Source organism: Pseudonaja textilis, chromosome 1 (genome assembly GCF_049901715.1).
Source record: "Pseudonaja textilis isolate UNSWEBS1 chromosome 1, rPseTex1.2, whole genome shotgun sequence".
Lineage (NCBI taxonomy): Eukaryota > Metazoa > Chordata > Lepidosauria > Squamata > Elapidae > Pseudonaja > Pseudonaja textilis.
In genome coordinates this window covers 318,867,447-318,891,047 of record NC_141990.1, presented here as the reverse complement: position 1 = coordinate 318,891,047, position 23,601 = coordinate 318,867,447, and the positions used below count along the sequence as shown (strand labels likewise).

The following is a 23,601-nucleotide window of genomic DNA, read 5'->3' as shown; positions in this document are numbered from 1 at the left end:
TCGTCCCCTTTTCCAAGAAAGCCGCGCTCTCTCAATCCTGCCCAAAACAAAGATGGCGAACCGCTCCACCCAACCCACGGCGGAACGCGCTTGCGCAAAACCTCCCCCCCTCCAGACCGGAAGTTATCCGCTGAGGGGGTGGGGGTAGTGGAGGTGGGGGGTCCCTAATGATTCCCAACGAAACGATGAAGACGTAGCCCGGGCGGCGAGGACAGCGACGGGATGTCGGTGAATTACGCGGCGGGGTTGTCGCCCTACGCGGACAAAGGGAAATGCGGCCTCCCGGAGGTGAGGGCGAGGCGCGGCAAGGCGAGGAGGAGGCCTGGTTGCCATGGGAACGGGCCCCGCCTGAGGGACCCTCGGCCGTGGAGGGTGGCCGAAGGCCTCCCTGGGGGAAACTGAGGCACGAATGGGTGGGACGGTGGGGGGGGGGTGTCAGGAGCCCCGAAGCTGAGCGGGCCTGGAGGGAAACGGAGGCACGGAAGGAGAAGGGGGAAACTGAGGCACAGGGGCTGCCCCGGAGGGCATGGAGGGAGCTGATTCCCCCACGAAGCTTCCAGGGCTTGTTTTATTTTTCTTTCTAAAGTTGGCAGCATGGACTACAATTCCCAGAATCCCCCCAACCAGCATTGTGGGGGGAGGGGAGGTTTCCTTTATCGTTCCTTTGGCAGCATGGACTACAATTCCCAGAATCCCCCCAACCAGCATTGTGGGGGGAGGGGAGGTTTCCTTTATCGTTCCTTTGGCAGCATGGACTACAATTCCCAGAATCCCCCCAACCAGCATTGTGGGGGGAGGGGAGGTTTCCTTTATCGTTCCTTTGGCAGCATGGACTACAATTCCCAGAATCCCCCCAACCAGCATTGGGCGGGGGGAGGTTTCCTTTATCGTTCCTTTTTCTTAATATATGTTTTATTTTATTTTTTATTGATTTTTAAAAGACAAACATAAACAAAACATAAAAACATCCAACTTTCTTCCCTAAATATACAAGCAGTGTGTCGGTTGGTTTACAAATTTTTTTGTGCATCCATTTCATAGTCATCAATTACAGGTTGCATAATAGCTCATATTCTCAATCAGAAATGGAATACCCTCGTATCATCATTAATCAATCATTTGTCAATTTAATGCCAGAATAGCTCATATTATCAATCAGAAATTAAATACCCTCGTATCATTATTAATCAATCATTTGACAATTTAATGCCATAATAGCTCATATTCTCAATCAGAAATGGAATACCCTCCTATCATTATTAATCATTTGTCAATTTAATGCCATAATAGCTCATATTATCAATCAGAAATTGAATACCCTCGTATCATTATTAATCAATCATTTGACAATTTTATGCCAGAATAACTCATATTCTCAATCAGAAATTGAATACCCTTGTATCATTATTAATCATTTGACAATAATTTTATCCATTCATATTTTGCGAGATAACTATAGTTTACTTTGTGTTATTTTTCATAAAATGGTATTATAATACTTAGTAGTATTATTCATATAATCTTCCCAAATCTATCCTAAAAATTTTTTTATAGATATATTAAAATTAATATATGTTTTATGGATACATATTTTTATATCACATTAAAATTTTATATCACATTTGACAATAATTTTATGCATTCATATTTTGCGAGATAACTATAGTTTACTTTGTGTTATTTTTCATAAAATGGTATTATAATACTTAGTATTATTATTCATATAATCTTCCCAAATCTATCCTAAAAAATTTTTTTATAGATATAGTAAAATTAATATATGTTTCATGGATACGTATTTTTTATATCACATTAAAAAAAAAATTCTATCTCTTGTCTGACCAACCTGTGGTCTGGACACAATGCGTAGAAATGCAATATTAATCAACGGTTATTAGAAATGGAATAATGGAATACGTCAATAATATAGGGATTGGCATTTACAATAACAGATCTCCCCCACCCACCCATCGTATAAAAACCTCAATTTAGCCAAAGAAGGGCCTAAAGACTTAACCATCACTTACTCAACATTGTATCAACCTGTTCAAAATACTTAAGCGGGGGCATTTTACCCTGGTATCACTAAGTATATTAATAGTAGCTCGATATCCGGTGCTTCGCTATGAAACTATGTGGTTGGGCTTAGTTTTTGGGGAGGAAATTAAAGGGGAAAAATTATTCTGCCTCCGTCTACCCAGCATCAGTCGGTATTCATCTGGCTAGCGTTCATGTTAGGGTGTGAGAGAATGGAGGGGTGTTTGGAAACTGAAAGAGCATTTGCTGGGTGAGCAAGGAGGAGACAGCAAGGAGCCTGGGCGTGGCTTAGCTCAACTGTTCTGTACCAAAGCTGCTTGGTGCTCTGAAACTGAAAATCCTCTGCTTGTGTTTTGCCTTTGGAAGAGATTTCTTTCCAGGTGGGGAGGGAGAGTCGAAACTCCTTAGCATCCGAGCGTGTTAATAATAATAATATAGTGTTGGAAGAAATATCCTTCTGGGTTCAGTTCCAAGTGGGGAAAAAGACACTGGAAAACATGGAGGCTGTTTGGAAAGAAGGTTTTAATGGTGGACAGGACCGCGTGGCTTGGAGCTTCAAAGTGAAAAGGACGATCACATGCTTCAAGATGTTAGGAAAAGAAGGAAAAAGGGCTGACATGCTTGAGTGTCTCTTGGTTTTATACCCTCTGCTGGGATTTGAATTTGAACTTGTATTCTGATTGGTTGTCAGCATGGGCGGGGGCAACTGTGTAGGCTGTCCTGAGTCCCAGGCTTGGTTGAGCCTTGCTGGATGATGATGTAATGAAAGGGCTTTGGGCAATTCCTATTATAGCTCTACCTGGGGTAGATCTTTGTTACGTAAAATAGACTGGCGTAGGCCAGAGTAGTGGCCCATTAGCAAAAATGTGTGTGTGTGTGTGTGTGGAGGTAAGTTTTTAGGAGAAATATTCTGCCTTTTTAATATTTCCTAGGATATTTCATTTTTCTAGGAGAGGGGTATGCTAACTTCCTACAATAGGAAATACTAAAGCTCTGATAGTCATTTCAAAAAATCCTTTCTTAGTGAGCACCTAGAAGCCAAGAGGAACAGACGTGCCAAGTTTCAAGTTTGTAGGCTTTACGGGTCTGGAGATTTTGTGATGATGCATGAGGGGTCTTTCACTTTTGTATATATATAGATTAATATAATTAATATATTAATATAGCAGAAAGCAACAAGGGCAGACTTTATCTGGGCAGGGGACACCTGGCAGTGGGTTCTGTCTCAGGCATTTACATTCCTGGCTGGCTGGACCCAGCGTAGGGTTCACACCTTTGGAAGTGCTTGCTCTCACCTCTGCTAGGCAATCCAGGCGACGCTCACTCTAATGTCCTCGATTTTTCGTTCAGATTTTCGATCCACCGGACGAGCTGGAGAGGAAGATCCACCAACTGGCTGACTTGATCCAGAATTCTTTCAACGTGGTCTTTCACACCGGGGCGGGTATCAGCACAGCTTCAGGGATTCCGGATTTCAGGTGAGGAAATGGGCAGGTCTGCATAAGAAGCCAAGTTTTACCGAACTCGGAATTTTCAGACCAAGTTTTAGATTCCAGGTATGGGAACAGCAGGCTTTGAATGAGCCACTTTGGCTTATGAAGCAGTGCGTAGAAATGAAGACATGATTTTGGGTTTGGAAGGTGTGCTCAGTGCACGGATGATGAATTATGAAGCCTCGAACGCTCAGTCTCATTTGCGGGGAATCCAAGAAAAAGCCTGCAGATTTATAGTTGAACAGTCCATCCAATACAGGTAGTCCTCATTTAGCGACTATTTTGAAATAATGAAAGGGAACCTTGTAGGTCATCTAGTCCCACAGACATTTCTCCTGGTTATGTTGATTCTGATGATTCATCCAGGAAGTCGATCGAATTAAAGGCCAGGTTGAAGGCGTACGGCCTATCCTTGAAATTATTTCCACGACATTTTCACAAACAATAAGGAAATATAATCATTCTCTCTTCGTACAACTGGAGTTTCCCCTCTTTTTCCTCTCATCTACATGGGGGGTGGGGGGTGGGGGGGGTCATCATCTTTCAGGAACATTCTTTCTGCAGCTGGTTTTACCAGGTTCAAAGCTGGATTTTTTTTTCTTATTTTATTTATTAAATTTATATGTTGCTTATTTCGCTGTGACACTACTCTGGACGGCTTACAACACAATAAAAACAATATGGTAAAACCGTCAATATAACATTAGACTAATTGTCTCCAATGAAGACACAGATTCAGAATAATAGAGTTGAAAGGGACCTTGTAGGTCATCTAGTCCAATCCCCATCCACCCAAGCAGGAGACCCGACACCATTTCTGACAGTCCAGTCTCTTCTTGAAAGCCTCCAGGGATGAAGCTCCCACAGCTTCCATGGTCAACTTCTGTTCCATGGGTTGATCGTTCTCCCTGTCAGAAAGTTTCTCCTTATTTCCAGGTTGAATCTCTCTCCTTGATCAGTTTCCATCCATTGTTCCTTGTCTGGCCTTCAGGTGCCTTGGAGAATAGACTGATTCCCCTTCCTCCTCTCTGTGGCAGCCCCTCAAATATTGGAAGATGCTCTCCTGTCTCCCCTGGTCTTCACTAGACTAGCCAGACCCAGTTCCTGCAACCATTCTTTGTATGTTTTATCCTCCAGTCCCCTCATCATCCTGGTTGCTCTTCTCTGTATTTTTTTACAGTCTCAATATCTTTTTTATAGTGTGGTGACCAAAACTGGATGCAGTACTCTAGGTGTGGCCTTACTAAGGCTTTATAGAGTGGTATTAGTACCTCCCTTGATCTTGATTGTATCCCTCTGTTAATACAATTTAGGATTGCATTAGCTTTTTTGGCTGCTGCTGCACACGGCTGGCTCCTATTTAGCTGGTTGTCCACTAAGACTCCCAAGATCCCCCTCCCAGTTCCTGCTATTGAGCCTGGTTTCACCCAGTCTGTATGTGTCCTTTTGGGTTTTACTTGCCTAAGTTTTCTTGCCCAAGATGGAGGAAGGGAGCCTGCAATGGGGTGGCAGGAGGGTGGAGTGTCTTCTGTTTAATCCAGGATCCTTCTCCAGAACCCCAAGGCCAACCAGCAGAGCCAGGCTTTCAAGGCCGTTTTGGAAGTTGGGGTGAGGCGAAATATCACCTCCAGGGGCACAATGCTGCAGAGGGCAGGAACTGCACCCCCGCTGGCCGAAATTCCTTAGCCCTTTTGGTGTCATCGGGTCGGTCTGAGGCGAGAGGGTTCCTCAGGTAGCCCTGAGTTATGCCATTGATAGGTATGACCACAATGGAGCCCCAGATTTCCTGCTGCTAAGCAGGACAGCCCTTGAGTGGAGTTTGTCCCATTTTACGACCTTATTTGCCACCGTTGTTAAGTTCTTAAGTCAGTCACGTGCTCGTTAAGCGCGTCTTGCCTTCCCCAGTGATTTGGCTCCTCTGAACGTCGCAAAAGGGGATCACCCTTACCCTGGGGCACTGTCATAAATAGGAGTCCACGGCCAAGCGTCCGAATCTTGATCATGTGACCGCCATGGTCTCAAAGTGTGGAAAATGGACTTTACGTTACTTTTTTTCCCTCAGTGCGGTTGCGACTTCAAGCCGTCACTAAATGAACCGTTGTAAGTGGAGGACCCACTGTGCTTCTCTTCCTTGGTGCAGAGGCCCAAATGGGGTGTGGACCATGGAGGAGCGGGGCCTGGTGCCCAAATTTGACACCACCTTTGAGAACGCGAGGCCCTCGAAGACGCACATGGCTCTGTTGGAGCTCCACCGGGTGGGCATCCTGCACTTCCTGGTCAGCCAGAACATTGACGGGCTTCACGTGAGGTCCGGCTTCCCCAGGTAAACGCTCACCTGCTTGAAATGGGACGGCTGAAACGGGCAAAAAAACGGCCATTCGGGTTGAAAGAAAAGAACCAGAAGCCTCTTTTGTGGAAACAGCCTCCAAATTTCGGGCTCGATGTGGAAAAGAATGAAACTCTTGACTTTGGGTTTGACCGATTAGATCAGAGGCCTCCAAACTTGGCAACTTTTAAGACTTGTGGGCTTCAGCTCCCAGAATTCCTCAGCCAGCTATGCCAATTTGCCAAGTTTGGGGGGAAGCCTAGATTAGATGGATAGGTCTTTACAGAAATGGCTTGTTCGTGTTATTATGGAAAAACCAAAAGCTGTGATTTGATGCTAATGCCCTATTCTACTGCAAACAGAGAGAGTCAGAAGTCAGTGCTTCCTTGTCTTTTCTTTCCCCTATCTTTCTTCACTTCCTTTTCCTCTTTCTCCTGCCTCCTCGCTGCTCTTCACTTTTGTATTTTGTATTTTATAATACTTTATAACTTAACTTTTTAAAAATGTTTCTTTCTTTCTTTTTTATTAAAGAAAAGTTGCAGCCGATGGTGTGTGGAGCCAGGTCTTCTCCAACAAATCACCCTAGATCAGGGAACAATCAGGAAACAATGGCCCTTTTATGGCTTGTGGCAATCAACTCTCAGAATTCCTGAGCCAGCCGTACCCTGCCTAACCCTAACCCTCATCCTCTCACTTTCCCCGAAGTGAAATGTTCATTTTTTTCAGGATTGGGCTCTTGAAAGTTTCACTTTGGGGAAGGGAGAGAATGGAGAGAAAACTGTTGTCCCCTGCTGCTGGGTTTTAGAGATGGCATTGGAATTCAAATTTTTCTAGCATGGAAGGAAGGAAACTGTGGAGTCCTTGGTGCTCTCTGATGGTTGGCCGTTTCCTTGCAGGGGTTTCGTTACCCAAACTAGGGAACATCGTCAGTTAAGGAGGGCCTGTGGAGGGGGAGGGAGGAGAAGGAGAAAGGGTTGGAGAAGAAAGAGTGGTGAAGAAGTAGAAGGAGGAAGCATTGGAGGGAGTGAAGGAGAAAGGGTTGGAGAAGGAGGAGGAGAGAGAGTGGTGAAGAAGTAGAAGGAGGAAGCATTGGAGGGAGTGAAGGAGAAAGGGTTGGAGAAGGAGGAAGAGAAAGGGTGGTGAAGAAGTAGAAGGAGGAAGCATTGGAGGAAGTGAAGGAGAAAAGGTTGGAGAAGGAGGAGGAGAAAGAGTGGTGAAGAAGTAGAAGGAGGAAGCGTTGGAGGAAGTGAAGGAGAAAGGGTTGGAGAAGGAGGAGGAGAAAGAGTGGTGAAGAAGTAGAAGGAGGAAGCGTTGGAGGAAGTGAAGGAGAAAGGGTTGGAGAAGGAGGAGGAGAGAGAGTGGTGAAGAAGTAGAAGGAGGAAGCGTTGGAGGAAGTGAAGGAGAAAGGGTTGGAGAAGGAGGAGGAGAAAGAGTGGTGAAGAAGTAGAAGGAGGAAGCGTTGGAGGGAGTGAAGGAGAAAGGGTTGGAGAAGGAGGAGAGAGAGAGTGGTGAAGAAGTAGAAGGAGGAAGCATTGGAGGGAGTGAAGGAGAAAGGGTTGGAGAAGGAGGAAGAGAAAGGGTGGTGAAGAAGTAGAAGGAGGAAGCGTTGGAGGAAGTGAAGGAGAAAAGGTTGGAGAAGGAGGAGGAGAAAGAGTGGTGAAGAAGTAGAAGGAGGAAGCGTTGGAGGAAGTGAAGGAGAAAGGGTTGGAGAAGGAGGAGGAGAAAGAGTGGTGAAGAAGTAGAAGGAGGAAGCGTTGGAGGAAGTGAAGGAGAAAAGGTTGGAGAAGGAGGAGGAGAAAGAGTGGTGAAGAAGTAGAAGGAGGAAGCGTTGGAGGAAGTGAAGGAGAAAGGGTTGGAGAAGGAGGAGGAGAAAGAGTGGTGAAGAAGTAGAAGGAGGAAGCGTTGGAGGAAGTGAAGGAGAAAGGGTTGGAGAAGGAGGAGGAGAAAGAGTGGTGAAGAAGTAGAAGGAGGAAGCGTTGGAGGAAGTGAAGGAGAAAGGGTTGGAGAAGGAGGAAGAGAAAGAGTGGTGAAGAAGTAGAAGGAGGAAGCGTTGGAGGAAGTGAAGGAGAAAAGGTTGGAGAAGGAGGAGGAGAAAGAGTGGTGAAGAAGTAGAAGGAGGAAGCGTTGGAGGAAGTGAAGGAGAAAGGGTTGGAGAAGGAGGAGGAGAAAGAGTGGTGAAGAAGTAGAAGGAGGAAGCGTTGGAGGAAGTGAAGGAGAAAGGGTTGGAGAAGGAGGAGGAGAAAGAGTGGTGAAGAAGTAGAAGGAGGAAGCGTTGGAGGAAGTGAAGGAGAAAAGGTTGGAGAAGGAGGAGGAGAAAGAGTGGTGAAGAAGTAGAAGGAGGAAGTATTGGAGGAAGTGAAGGAGAAAGGGTTGGAGAAGGAGGAGGAGAGAGTGGTGAAGAAGTAGAAGGAGGAAGCGTTGGAGGGAGTGAAGGAGAAAAGGTTGGAGAAGGAGGAGGAGAAAGAGTGGTGAAGAAGTAGAAGGAGGAAGCATTGGAGGGAGTGAAGGAGAAAGGGTTGGGGAAGGTGGAGAAAGAGAAGGAGAGAGTATCAGAGGAGGAGGAGGAGGAGAAAGGGTTGGAGGAGGAGAAGGGCAGCTCTGGGGTCTTTGGAGACCCCTGTTCTAGGGCATCTGATCTTCGCCATCCAGCGCTTTTTCTTCATGTCTCCGCTCTAGGGACAAGCTGGCAGAACTGCACGGGAACATGTTCGTAGAGGAATGCATGAAATGTGGCAAGTATGTTCCTTTAATTACACACACACACACACACACACACACACACACCCTTCCAGCTGCTTTTACGTGCCTGAAAAAACAAACGTGGCTTTTAATCACAGTGATTTATTTATTTTTTAACCAGGGATGCTCAGCATTCTTAAAGCGGGACACCACCCTGCAGGATTTCTGCCATGGTGATTAGTGGCCTGGGTTGGCTCTCTTAGAAAGGCATCATCATCATCTTTTAATCACCCCATAATCCCTTGCGGGGTGGAGTCTAGGCAACTGAACGGAGCTAGCAGAGTGTTCTACTGGCCGGATGCCCTTCCTGTTGCCAGTGAGGAGTTTTGTTCAGCAGATATATTCTTGTTGTTTCCAGAGGGAGAAATATCTGCCTCTACCTAGGATCGAACTCACATCCTCCTGACTGTGACGTGAGAGCTCCACCTCTAGGCCAGCGTAGTCCTCCTCTCTCTTAGCAAGACATCCTCCCCTAATTTTAGTCAAAAGGAGAATCTGGATCTTCCCCATCCCAGTGAAAGTATCTCAGCGGCCTATCAGGATGTCAATTCGCCACAAGTCAGGGACTCAGGCCAAGAGACGGTGGTTCCCACCCCTGGAAGCAGAAGACGCTCATCCGAGTTGGGAGCTGTTGATGCGTAGTCCCCTCCCTCGGTCCAAGATGTGGATGGCAGCAATGCTTCCCACTTAGTCTACTAGATAAGGCAGCAAAGCTAGAGACCGGGAGACTAGGAGCTCTAGTCCCATCTTAGGCCTGAGAGCCAGCTGGGTGATTTTGAGCCAATCACCAGGAGACTGGGAGTTCTAGTCCCGCCTTAGGCGTGAGAGCCACTTTCATGGGGGACTTTGGGCCAATCACCAGGAGACTGGGAGTTCTAGTCCCGCCTTAAGGCACGAGAGCCACTTTCATGGGGACTTTGGGCCAATCACCAGGAGACTGGGAGTTCTAGTCCCGCCTTAAGGCACGAGAGCCACTTTCATGGGGGACTTTGGGCCAATCACCAGGAGACTGGGAGTTCTAGACCCGCCTTAAGGCACGAGAGCCACTTTCATGGGGGACTTTGGGCCAATCACCAGGAGACTGGGAGTTCTAGTCCCACCTTAAGGCATGAGAGCCACTTTCGTGGGGGACTTTGGGCCAATCACTAGGAGACTGGGAGTTCTAGTCCCACCTTAAGGCATGACAGTCACTTTCATGGGATCACTTTGGGCCAATCACCAGGAGACTGGGAGTTCTAGTCCCGCCTTAAGGCATGAGAGCCACTTTCGTGGGGGTCTTTGGGCCAATCACCAGGAGACTGGGAGTTCTAGTCCCGCCTTAAGGCATGAGAGCCACTTTCGTGGGGACTTTGGGCCAATCACTAGGAGACTGGGAGTTCTAGTCCCACCTTAAGGCATGACAGTCACTTTCATGGGATCACTTTGGGCCAATCACCAGGAGACTGAGAGTTCTAGTCCCGCCTTAAGGCATGAGAGCCACTTTCATGGGGGACTTTGGGCCAATCACCAGGAGACTGGGAGTTCTAGTCCCGCCTTAAGGCATGAGAGCCACTTTCGGGGGACTTTGGGCCAATCACCAGGAGACTGGGAGTTCTAGTCCCACCTTAAGGCATGACAGTCACTTTCATGGGATCACTTTGGGCCAATCACCAGGAGACTGAGAGTTCTAGTCCCGCCTTAAGGCATGAGAGCCACTTTCATGGGGGACTTTGGGCCAATCACCAGGAGACTGGGAGTTCTAGTCCCACCTTAGGCATGAGAGCCACTTTCATGGGGGACTTTGGGCCCATCACCAGGAGACTGGGAGTTCTAGTCCCGCCTTAGGCATGAGAGCCACTTTCATGGGGGACTTTGGGCCAATCACCAGGAGACTGGGAGTTCTAGTCCCGCCTTAAGGCATGAGAGCCACTTTCAAGGGGGACTTTGGGTCAATCACCAGGAGACTGGGAGTTCTAGTCCCGCCTTAAGGCATGAGAGCCACTTTCAAGGGGGACTTTGGGTCAATCACCAGGAGACTGGGAGTTCTAGTCCCGCCTTAAGGCACGAGAGCCACTTTCATGGGGGACTTTGGGCCCATCACCAGGAGACTGGGAATTCTAGTCCCGCCTTAAGGCACGAGAGCCACTTTCATGGGGGGCTTTGGGCCAATCACTAGGAGACTGGGAGTTCTAGTCCCACCTTAAGGCATGAGAGCCACTTTCATGGGGGGCTTTGGGCCAATCACCAGGAGACTGGGAGTTCTAGTCCCACCTTAAGGCATGAGAGCCACTTTCATGGGGGACTTTGGGCCAATCACCAGGAGACTGGGAGTTCTAGTCCCGCCTTAAGGCATGGCATGAAAGCCAGCTGGATGACTCAGGACCAGTGCCTCTCTCTCAGCCCAACCCACCTCATAGGGTTCTTCTGGGGAAACTAAGGGGAAGAAAATGTGTTGGATTTGTTCGCCCCCCCCTGAGTTATTTGTAAAAATCATAAAAGACGGGAAACAAAATTAAAGAAATAAATACCAATGAATAAATCAAGGCCTGGTTATCATTGCCACCGGCGTGTCTTCTTTTTATTCTATTGTTTTTTTAAGGCAATACGTGAGGGATACCGTTGTGGGCACCATGGGACTCAAACCCACCGGCCGGCTCTGCGACGTCTCCAAACACCGAGGGCTCCGATCCTGCAGGTGCGTACGCCCCACGGCTGCCTCCCCATGACTCCTTCCCAAAGGATGAGCCCCGTTCACACCCCAGTCTCGTCACATAAAGACGGTTTCATTGATTGGCCATGCGGTGTGAATGCAGCCCGTTTGATACCTTAATGACAGGTAGCCCTCAGCTTACGACGCTTTGTTTAGTGACCCTTCAAAGCAGGGGTCTCCAAACTTGGCCACTTGAAGGCTTGTGGACTTCAACTCCCAGAATTCTCCAGCCAGCATAGTCCACAAGCCTTCAAGTAGCCAAGTTTGGGGACCCCTGGTTCAAAGTTACAACGGCACTGGAAAAACGGGACTTATGACCGTTTTTCACACTTACGAACCTTTGCAGTCTCCCTGTGGTCATGCGATCCAAATTCAGACACTTGGCAACCGACTCATATTTGCGACGGTTGTAGTATCCCAGGGCAACGTGGTCCCCTTTTGCGATCTTGTGACAAGCAAAATCGACGGGGAAGCCAGATTCACTTAACAACCGAGTTACTCACTTATCAACTGCTGTGATCGATCCATAAAATAGGATTAATCCTATGACATTTAGAATAGGGTGATTGGCATAAAAATAACACCGTGAAATGCTGAATATCTAAATAATGAAAGATTATAGAATCTATATATATATAAAAGCGAAAGACCCCCTCATGCATCATCACAAAATCTCCAGAGCCATAAAGCCTATGAACTTGAAATTTGGCCCGTATCTTCCTCTTGGCTTCTAGCTGCTCACTAAGAAAGGATTTTTCCAAATGACCCTCAGAGCATTAGAATTTCCTATATGATTATTATTAACACGCTGTGATGCTAAAGAGTTCGACTCCCCCTCCCAACCTGGAAAGAAATCTCTTCCAAATGCAAAACACAAGCGGAGGAGAGGAGTTTCAGTTTTACTTTCATAGCAGCACCAAGCAGCTTTAGTACAGAACAGTTGAGCTAAGCCATGCCCAGGCTCCTTGCTGTCTCCTTGCTCACTGTTTCAGTTTCCAATACTGTTTCAGTTTCCAAACAGTCCTCAACACTCTCACACACTGACAGGACGCAAGCCAGATGAATACCGCTAGCGGGATGCTAGCCAGATGGATGCTGGTTAGGCAGAGACAGAATTTTTTTCTCCTTATTTTCCTCCCCGAAAATAGCCTGACCACATAGTTTCATAGCGAAGCACCGGTATCAAGCTTGTTTAAATATATAATACACATAAATACGTGTATTATTATTATTATTAGAATTATACAAGCTTGTTAAATGAAACAAATATGATCAATACTACCTCATTGGTATCAAAATGTATGTCACTCGGGTGACACACTGTTGACGCATTGACATGTTTGCAAAAAAAAAAAACATTAAAAAACCCTGCAGTGATTCACTTAACAACTGGAGCAAGAAAGCTGGTAAAATGAGGCAAAACTCACTTAACAAATGAAGGCAAGCTTTTTCTACTGGTTAATTGGTTAAAAACTGGTTTAAAAGTGGTTTAATAGTATCAGTCAAAGGCCGGGGGTGGGGGGCATGCCGGGAGTCCCCACTTCCCTTCGTATTTGGGAGCAAAATGCCTGTTATGGAGGGCAGGGTGCTTAATGGGTGGCCATTGCACCCCACAGCTGCCACTCCCACCCGGGAAGGGGTGTGTGGAAACCCCTCTCAGCCTAAATGCTTTCAGCTGGCATTAAATCTCGACAAGATTACTAATAGCAACTTGGGGATCCTTTGTGGAGAGGGAGCTGCTTAGAAAAAAGGCAGGGAGAAGATCAAGGGTGGGATTCTACCAGTTCACACCTATTCGCTTAGAACCGGTTGTTAACATTCTAAGCAGTTCGGAGAACCGGTTGTTAGAAGAAATTACAGGGCTAATCCTGTAAGGAAGGCAGGAAGGAAACATTCTGGTGTTGCTTACAGAAACTGCCTCTCCGTTAACCCTTATTCCATTCTTGGCAGGACTAGACTTCCTGTCTCAGGAACGTCTCTGGAGTTTTCTTTCCCTCCTTTGCTGGTACTTTGCTTGTGTGGAGTGACCATTCAAAGTTACAATGGCGCTGAAAAAAGTGACTTATGACCCTTTTTCACACTTACGACTATTGCAGCATCCCCACAGTCAGGAGAGGCCAGGCGAGGAGATGCATGCCTCGATGTGAGTGATGTTGAGATGGCCACACCCAACCAGTCACATGACCACCCAGCCACGCCCACCCAGCCACATGCCCACCAAGCCACACCCACCACCTAAGCCACGCCCACAGAACCGGTTGTTAAAAAAAAATTGGAATCCTAACCCTGGAGAAGATGGGTTGTCTTTAACAGTCCCTGCTCAATTTGCACCCATCTCAGTCCTTCATTGTCTGCCGGAAGAAAGCTGGGAAAGGTCCCTGGAAGGTCTTCTAGTCCAGCCCCCTGCTCCAAATTTGGGGCAGCCCTATGCCATTCCAGACGAATGGCTGTCCAATCTCTTTCTCAAACCTCCAGTGATAGAGCAACCATAACTACTGGCGGGCAAAGCAGTCCCACTGGTTAATTATAATTCTATTATACTTCATTATAATTAAGGTTGCTTCTCTCCTCGATTAATTTCCGTCCATTGCTTCTTATCCTGCCCTCAGGGGCTTTGGAGAATAGATTGACGGCCCCCTCGTCCTCCTCTTTGGGGCAGACCCTGAGATAACGGACGATGCTCTGATGTCCCCCGTGGTCCTTCAGTCTGGCCCTCCCCAGTCGTCGTATTCTTCCTTTCCTTTGGCCCATTAAAATTCCCTCAACTGGAGACTGCAAATGGCCATCAACGCAGGTCAGTTGTCGAACACCCCAAATGCGTTCACAGGACCCTGGGGAGGCGTGTGGCGTAGACCCCGGGAATTACAAAGTACCTTTGTTAAGTGCCTTTGGGGGAGGCTGATCTGTTGTAGCTTGAACTTCGAGCCGTTGTTAAACAAGGACTACAGGTAGCCCTCAACGGCCACAACGGGCCATTCACAACCAAGCTTTCCGTTGCTAAAGCGGGACGTTGTTTAAAAGTGCGTTTCGCCTCCTGTTACGACCTTTCTTGCCACCGTCCTTAAAGCGGATGCCCGCAGTTGTTACTCACGTGGTTGTTAAGCGAAAACCAGGCTTTCCCTGTTGACGGGGCTCTTCCGAAGGTCGCGAAAGGGGATCACGTGTTTCCCCCCCCCCCAGGAGACCACAAACTGTCGTAAATACGAGTCGGTTGCCCGAGCGCCTGGATTTGGATCTTGTGGGACGCAGCGGTCATAAGGGTGAAAATGGTCATCCGTCCCCTTTTTTCCCAGGGACATTGCAATTTCAAACCGTCACTAAATGACCTGTGTTCCATCTTGAGGATTACCTTGATCTAGAGCAGAGGTCTCTTTGGCTGGGGAATTCTGGGAGTTGAAGTCCCAGAATTGCTCTGGGGTTTGGCAGATCCCTGATCAGTATCAATGAGCCAGAGATCGGATGCAAACTCCGGTGGGCCAAACAGGAAAAATCCAAGCCACCTGTCCAACTTCCTGGGGGAAAAAAAAACAAAATCCCATGGAATCCATGTCTATTCCTCCTTCCCAAGATCAGATCCTCCCTGTCTTTTATTTTGTGAGCTGCTTGCTTTTCATAAAAGGCCTGTTAGGGAGACACCCTAGCAGAATCTGCACGGCAGGCAGGCAAGCAGGCAAAATATGAGAGATAAACGTTTTTGTAGCTTACACTCAGTAAAAACAGATACACCGTGCTAGTTAAATAGTTTATTCCAGTAAGAGTTTTAGCATAGTCAAAACAGTCCATATATCATTCACTAGTTCAGTCCGTCCAGGGATTGTACAGTTACAAAGTCCAGTGTCGAAAAAGAGGTCAGTAAACTTACAAATATCAGTCCAATAATATATCTCCTCGCAGTAGAGATATGAAGAAGTCAAAAACTCCTTTCTTCCTTCAGCAGCAGGGAACACGCAGTTAGCAAACCATCAATCCATCAAACCAGCAAGCGTCTCTTGCTCCCTCTTATGGCGGTTTCACAACCGCACCCCAAATTACATGCTTTGCAGTTTAAAGGGACACCCACTTAAACTTACTATCATAGTTTATATATATATATTCTTTTACCCAAACTACGTTAGGTAACCTTGTTATTCCTAACAAGGCCCTTCCAATTCCTGTCCGCTGGAGTTTGGAAGATGTGGGTTGGGGGTCTTCATTCACGTCTTCCAACTCTCTGGAGGAAGAGGAAGGGGGACAGGGGGAGGTTGGGACTCCTGAGGGTAGAAATACACCCCAAAACTCTGGGAGGGAGGGGAAGTATTTTTAAAAAACGCTTTTATTTCCCGTTCACCGTTGGTTTGATCATTGTGCCTTTTTGTGTTTTTTTTCCTTAAAGAGGCAAGTTAATGGACACCATCTTAGACTGGGAGGACTCCCTGCCGGACCGGGATCTCAATTTGGCCTCCGAAGCCAGCAGGTCAGTTTTTCCACAACACCGGTTCCAAATTTCCGAATCTATCCACAGGGGTGGGCGGAAGCCACCGTTGAGGAAGCCAAGGTGAAGACCGACGGGGTTCACAAACCACTTGGAAAAGGTCACCAGGAGAAGAGAACCTGTGTAGCTCAGGATTGAACTGGGCCACTCTGAGCTGGGTGGTTTTCTCGCAGACGTTTCGTGACCCGGCTAGGTAACGTCATCAGAGCTAGAAGGGACTGAGGTTTGTGGAACGGAGGAGGAGGAGGAGGAGAAGCTGGGCCGCTATGAGGTCCTTGGTGCTCTCTGAGCTTGGTAGTTCCCTGCAGACATTTCATGACCCAACTAGGTAACACCATCAGTGCTCGAAGACAGTGGGGTTGGCTCTCTGTTTATATACAGGTTGTCAAGTATTAAACAATGCTCCAAGGAATTACCAACTCAGACCAACAATAGAATAGAATAGAATAGGAATAGGAATGGAATGGAATGGAATAGGATATTGGAATGAATAGAGAATAGAATAGGAATAGAAGAGAGGAGAGGAGAGGAGAGGAGAGGAGAGGAGAGGAGAGGAGAGGAGAAGAGATGGAATTAGAATAGACTATTGGAATAAAGAATAGAATAGAATAGAATATATTGAATTAGAATAGAATAGGAATAGAATAGAATAGAAAATATGGAATGAATAAGGAATAGAATAGAATAGAACGAATAAGGAATAGAATAGAATAGAATAGAATATATTGAATTAGAATAGAATAGAATATATTGAATTAGAATAGGAATAGAACAGAACAGAACAGAACAGAACAGAACAGAACAGAATAGAATAGAATAGAATAGAATAGAATAGAATAGAATAGAATAGAATAGAATAGAATTCTTTATTGGCCAAGTGTGATTGGACACACAAAGAATTTGTCTTGGTGCAAATGCTCTCAGTGTCCATAAAAGAAAAGAGACATTCGTCAAGAGTCAAGAATCATCAGGTCCAACACTTAATGACAGTCACAGGGTATAAATAAGCCATCAAATCATACTAGGAAACAGTCAATATAGAACATAAAGATACAAGCAACAAAGTTACAGTGCTACAGTCCCAAGTGGGAGGGGAAGGGTGATAAGGAGTGATGAGAAGGTTAATAGTGACAGTATTGCAGGCTTTGTAAACAGTTGGACAGTGTTGAGGGAATTATTTGTTTAGCAGAGTGATGGCTTTCGGGGGAAAAACTGTCCTTGTGTCTCGTTGTTCTGGTGTGCAGGGCTCCATAGCCTCGTTTTGAGGATAGGAGTTGAAACCGTTTATGTCCAGGATGTGAGGGGTCTCGCAAAGAAAAAACAATAGGCTAACCAATCAGGCAACACTGTTGGGGCAAGCCACTGGTATATTAACAGAGAGCAACTCCTCCTCCTCCTCCTCCTCCTCCTCCTCCTCCTCCTCCTCCTCCTCTCTTCCTCTCCACAAACCTCTCCCACTTCCAGCACTGATGACGCTGCCTAGTTGGGTTTATGAAACATCTGCAAGAAAACCACCCAGCTCAGAGAGCACCCAGGGGGCCATGCAGGCCTCCTCCGCCTCCTTTCCACAAAATTTCACTGCCTTACCCACCCAAACTAGGGAGAGCAGAGCCAATGGGTGGTCCCTGAGCCCCATGGCGCCCACAGCGGTGCCCCTCACATATTTTCTTCAAAAATAACAAGAAGACACAGCTGCTACCAGACAACAACCAGACCTTCCTTGAAATTCCTTAATATTTAATTTGTATCCCACCTTTGATGATTTTCACAGGCGGGGCAGATCAAGGGAGGTGTTAGGGAGACACCCTAGCAGAATCTGCACGGCAGTCAGGCAGGCAGGCAAAATATGTGAGATAAACGTTTTTTGTAGCTTACACTCAGTAAAACAGATACACCGTGCTAGTTAAATAGTTTATTCCAGTAAGAGTTTTAGCATAGTCAAAACAGTCCATATATCATTCACTTAGTTCAGTCCGTCCAGGGATTATTCATTTGCAAATTCCAGTGTCGAAAAAGGAGAGGTCAGTAAACTTACAAATATCAGTCCAGTAATATATCTCCTCGCAGTAGAGATATGAAGAAGTCAAACCTCCTTTCTTCCTTCAGCAACTCAGCAGTAGAGAAAACACGCAGTTAGCAAACCATCAATCCATCAGTCGTCAGGAATTGTCAGCAATCCGACAGGTTCTCTTGCTCCCTCTTATGGCGGTTTCACAACCGCACCCAAAATTACATGCTTTGCAGTTTAAAGGGACACACACTTAAACTTACAATCATAGTTTATATATATTCTTTTACCCAAACTACGCTAGGTAACCTTGTTATTCCTAACAGGAGGGGTGGTAAAATTCCTTCAGCAGCAGACTAAGCTGCTAGACTCCCTCCGTTCTCCTCCGCTCCGCGTGCCCCGTTGAAAAGGGTCCCCGGGGCTGATTTCTCCTCTGCCTGCAGGAGGGCCTCCTTGTCCATCACCCTGGGGACCTCGCTGCAGATCAAGCCCAGTGGGGACCTTCCGCTGCTGACCAAGAAGAAAGGCGGGAAGTTGGTGATTGTGAACCTGCAGCCCACCAAGCACGTGAGTCCGCCCCAGAAGACCCTCTTCCTTCCACGCTTCTGCTCCTCTGGGGCGTTTCCCCTTCGGTCGGGAAAAGGAGGCGGAGATAAACCGACAAGCCAGGATGCTCTTGGGCTGGAAGAGGACCTGGCTAGTTGAGGAGGAGGAGGAGGAGGAAGGCAGGTCTGTAGTGATTTGCCCGTCAGGTGCAAGAAACCAGGAGGCAGAAGAGAGTTCAAAACTACTCCCGAGTTTATTTCCTGCTATATGAATGACCCCCATAACCTCTGCGGGGTGGAGTCTTGGCCACTGAATGGAGCTGAGTGTTTCCTGGCCAGATGCCCTTCCCGTTGCCAATGAGGAATTTTGTTCCGTAGATCTATCTTCATTGTGCCCAGAGAGAGAAATAGCTGCCTCCTACCTAGGATCGAACTCACGGCCTCCTGATTGTGAGGTGAGAGAGAGAGAGAGAGCTCCACCTCTAGGCCTACTCTTATTTCCTGCTATCTGTACACACCGGGATCGGATCTACTCACGGTCCAGGCAAATTGGCCACAGATTAAAAGAGTCCGTGGATTTCAAGGGTGGGGGCAGGAGCGGAGAGACTCCAGGCTAATGACGCGTTTGACACCCCCCCCCCCTTGGTCTCAGCCTGGGTTATCTCCCCCGTTGGCTCTCTACCGCTTTGATGTCTCTTCGGCCTCTTTGCGGTTGGTTGGTTGATTGGTTGAATTTATAACGTCGCTTGTCTTCCCGGTAGGGCAACTCTGGGCAGCTTATAGAATGGGAAAAGAGAAATAGAAAAAGTCCTTAAAACTTGACAAACAATGATGGAACCCCAGCCAAGGAGAGAGGGATGGGACAGGGGGGAGGCCTCCTTGCCCTGTCGGCCACCTCCTGTGGTGAGCACCCCGTCTTTAGGTCCTCCGATCCCCCCTTTTGTGACCTGCCCAGCCAGCTTCCGACCAAGAGAATAAATGGGGGAAGGCAGATTTGCTCCTCTCTCCCCTCTGCTTTCCCCTCCCCCTTCCCCCTCCCCGTCCTCTCCACTCTTCTGTCCTCTCCACTTGCCTCTTCACAACCCTCTTCCCTCCCTTCCCCTGTCTTCTCCACCCCCTCTTCTCCCCTCTCCCTCCCCCTCCACCCTCCCCGTCCTCTCCACACCCGTCCTCTCCACCCCCTGTCCTCTCCACTCTTCTCCCCTCCACTCCCCTCTCCACTCCTTTGTTCCCTCCACTCCCATCTCCTTTCCCCTCCCCCCCCCCCTCCCCGTCCTCTCCACACCCGTCTTCTCCACTCCCCTGTCCTCTCCACTCTTCTGTCCTCTCCACTTCCCTCTTCTCAACCCTCTTCCCTCTCCTCTCCACCCGTCCTCTCCACACCCGTCCTCTCCACTCCCTTGTCCTCTCCACTCTTCTCCCCTCTCCCCTCACCTCCGTTCCCATCTCCTCTCCACCCTCCCCGTCCTCTCCACTCCCTTGTCCTCTCCACTCTTCTGTCCTCTCCACTTCCCTCTTCTCCCCTTTCCTCTCCCCTCGCCTCTCCACTCCTTTGTTCCCTCCACTCCCATCTCCTTTCCCCTTTCCCTCCCCTCCCCGTCTTCTCCACACCCGTCTTCTCCACTCCCCTGTCCTCTCCACTTCCCTCTTCACAACCCTCTTCCCTCCCCTCTCCCCTCCCCTGTCTTCTCCACTTCCTCTTCTCTCCTCTCCCTCGTTTCTTCATTACTCTCTCCACTCTCCTCTCCACCCTCACTGTCCTCTCCACACCCGTCCTCTCCACTCCCCTGTCCTCTCCACTCTTCTGTCCTCTCCACTTCCCTCTTCTCCCCTCCCCTCTCCCCTCCCTTGTCACCTTCTCTTCATTCCTCCCCTCCATTCCCATCTCCTCTCCCTTCCCTCGTTTCTTCATTACTCTCTCCACTCTCCTCTCCACCCTCCTGTCCTGTCCTCTCTCCCTCCCCTCTCCACTCTTCACCCCCATCTCCTGCACTCTCCCCTCTTCTCTTCATTACCCACTCCACTCCTCTCCCCTCTCCACTCCATTTCCTTGTCATCTCCCTCTCCCCTCCCCTCTCATCTTCTCCCCTCTCAACTCTCCACGCCTGTCCTCCCTCTCCCCTCCCCTCTCAATTCTCCTGTCCTCCCCCTCCGCTCTTCTCTTCATTACCCTCTCCTCTCCCCTCCTCTCTGTCTTCTTCTCCCCCTTCCCCAACACCTTGGATTGGGCCCAGAAGCCACGCCAAGACCCTTGTTCCTCGTTCTGTGTCCCGCGTCACATCTTTGGCCCTTCTTTTTCTGGCCCTCAGGACAAGCAGGCGGACCTGCGCATCCACGGCTACGTGGACGAGGTCATCACCAAGCTCATGAAGCTCCTCGGGCTGGAGATCCCGGAGTGGACGGGGCCTCTGGTGGTGGAGAGCGCGGAGCCGCAGGAGCCCAAACCGCTCGCCAAGGCTGGCACGGACTTGCCGTTCCTGAGCAAGGAAGAGCCGTTGCCCCGCTGGAACGGCGTGCGGGAAGCCCTGGGACACGCGGCGGTGCTGAAACAGGAATCCTGCCTGCTGGATGGCGGCTCGGTCCCGGTGAAGCGGCCGAAGCTGGAGCCGTTGCCCACTTGACGGGCGCCATCCCCGCGTGGCTGCTGCCCGGGATCTCTCCGAAAACCAGCGTTGGCCTTGGGCGTTTCTACCTGACTTTTTCTTTTTCTTTTTCTTTTTTTTTTGACAATGGTCTTCCTCCGGGTTCTGTGTGCGATTTTCGTCTTTCCCTGAAATGTTGAAGCCCAGATTTTCTGTCTCTGGAAGAAGGCGAGTCAGTTAGCCTTCTTTCCATGGGACAGGCCAGGAAACATGGCTTGTGTCCTCTTTTTATGCCTCTTGGGTGCTATTGAGGGACGGGGGTCCCTTCCCTTCTCCATCTTCCTCCCCTCCTCTTCTCTTCCCTCTCTCTACTCCAAGGGCCTTCAACGTCGGCCATTTTAAGACTTGTGGACTTCAACTCCCAGAATTCCTGAGGTAACCTGAATGAGAGGAGGAATTCTGGGAGTTGGTCCACAAGGTTTAAAGCTGTCAAGTTTGAAGGCCCCTGGTATAGCATGGGGGGGCCCTTCAACGTCGGCCATTTTAAGACTTGTGGACTTCAATTCCCAGAATTCCTGAGGTAACCTGAATGAGAGGAGGAATTCTGGGAGTTGGTCCACAAGGCTTAAAGCTGTCAAGTTTGAAGGCCCCTGGTCTAACATGGGAGGGGGGTCTTCAAGGTTGGCCATTTTAAGGCTTGTGGACTTCAACTCCCAGAATTCCCGATCTAACCTGACTGAGAGGAGGAATTCTGGGAGTTGAAGTCCACAAGCCTTAAAGCTGTCAAGTTTGAAGACCCCTGGTCTAACATGGGGGGGCCCTTCAACGTCGGCCATTTTAAGACTTGTAGACTTCAACTCCCAGAATTCCTGAGGTAACCTGACTGAGAGGAGGAATTCTGGGAGTTGAAGTCCACAAGCCTTCAAGTGGTCAACTCTCTTTTCTCTCCCCCTTTCTCTCCCCTCCCCTCCCTCCTCCTCCCCTCCCCTCCATCATCTCCCCTTTCCCTTCTCTCTTTCCCTTCCTTCTTTCATCCATTTGTTCCCTGTCCCCCCACCCTTCTTTGTCCTCCTTTCTTTCCCTCCCTCCCTCCTCTCCTCGGTCCTCTCCCCTTCCCTTCCCCGACTCCACTGACACCCCCACCCCCCACAAATTCTCAGCTACGGGTCCACTGGTTTTGCTGCTACCCCCGCACCCGCCTCTTGGTTCGCCAACGCTGAGCTCTCGTCGTCCTCCTCTGTTTCCCGATAAACCGCGAAGGAGGAGGAGGACAAGAAAAGAGCGTTTGAAACAACGACCTTTGCGGGAGTCGTTTAGAATAGGAAAGGGCGTCCCTTAAGCCACGTGTCCGTTTTGTCTCTATAGCGTCAGGGTTCTCTACAAAGCTGTGCCCCACAAGGGGGGGGGCGCGCGGGCCCTTCCTTCCAGGCCGTGCGCCCCCCCACCCGCCCCCACCCCGCTCCCTCACTTCTCAGGTCAGCCCATCCCAGGAATGCAAATTGAGGGGGAGGGTCCCCAGTGTTCCAGGGTTTTTTTGGGGGGGGTGATACCTGGGACACCGCCCCCCCCTCAGACGCCACGGCTGCTTTCTTTTTTCCGGGGGGGGGGTGTGGGAGGGGGAGGAAATGAAGTCACGCATAGGAATTTTTTCTCGTTCTCGGAAGCCCCCCATCTTATTTCCCAGTGCAATTTCCCAGTCATAGGAATATGTGTGTGTGTGTGTCTTGTGTGTCTGTGCTCGCTAATTAATAAAATGAAAGTCGGGGTGAGGAGAATAAGCGTCTTCTTGTTTCTTCTGTCTCGGAATAATAAAAAAAAAACTGCCCAGCAACTCCACAATCTCCTCCTTTGAGTGACCAAAGTAACAACGGCGCTAGGGGGGAAAAAAATGGACTTACGGCCGTTTTTCACACTTAGGACCGTTTGCAGCATCCTGTTCTGACCCAAACCGGGTTCCCAAAGAGCAAACACAGACAAAGCCAGCAGCCCCCGCCGTTTTAAGGTTTATTAACGAATGCTTTACCGAGAAAAGGCTGAGATAAGAACTAATTTACAAGATGTCCACCCGTCGAGCTTCAGAGCTTCGTTGCTTTCTGCAAAGAACACTTTTATCAAACCTGGCTTTTATCCTCTTGAGGAAGGGGCCATTACCTCGCAGCCTTACCTTCCCGAGATGCCTGTGCTGCTGTAACTGTTCTTTCCTCCGAGTAATCCTTCGTGCACACAGACTTGGCACAGGCTCCTCGGGAAACTCCTCATTGCTGCTGCCAGCCCCCACAATCTCTGAAGGCAGCAGTCCACTCCCGGATGGTCCCGGCCCCTCATCATTCTTCTCAGCCGTCCGCGCCTGCTGCCGGCTAACCACAACACATCCAGACTTGGCTACCGGTTCATACAGGCAGTCCTCAACCGCAGTTTGTTTAGTGACCGTCCAAACTTAACAATGGCATCGAAAAATGTGGCTTAGGACTGTTTTTTTCCCAAAGTTACGGCCTTTGCAGCCTCCCCATGAAGAGGTGATGCAAATTCAGACACTGGACAACTGAATCGGATTTATGACGGTGTGTAGTGTCCCCAGGGGGTGAGCGTGATTTCCCCCTTTGGCGACCTGACAAGCAAAGTCAACGGATTCACTTAACGACTGTATCCCTAACAACGTGGCGATCCACTTAATGGTGGCAAGGATGTGTGCGTCGTCAAACAAGGTAAAC

The 23,601-nt window shown here is 48.7% G+C and overlaps 1 protein-coding gene across 1 annotated transcript; it reads left to right on the top strand.

The window, feature by feature from the left end:
• The first annotated feature begins 106 nt into the window (after positions 1-106).
• Positions 107-21,692, top strand: SIRT6 (sirtuin 6). The gene is made up of 8 exons (XM_087922601.1): positions 107-288; positions 3,388-3,515; positions 5,671-5,853; positions 8,533-8,592; positions 11,174-11,269; positions 15,657-15,737; positions 18,207-18,330; positions 20,618-21,692. The coding sequence occupies exons 1-8, from the start codon at positions 223-225 to the stop codon at positions 20,927-20,929; spliced, it is 1,050 nt and encodes a 349-aa protein (XP_087778727.1). The 5' UTR covers positions 107-222; the 3' UTR covers positions 20,930-21,692.
• Positions 21,693-23,601: the final 1,909 nt, after the last annotated feature.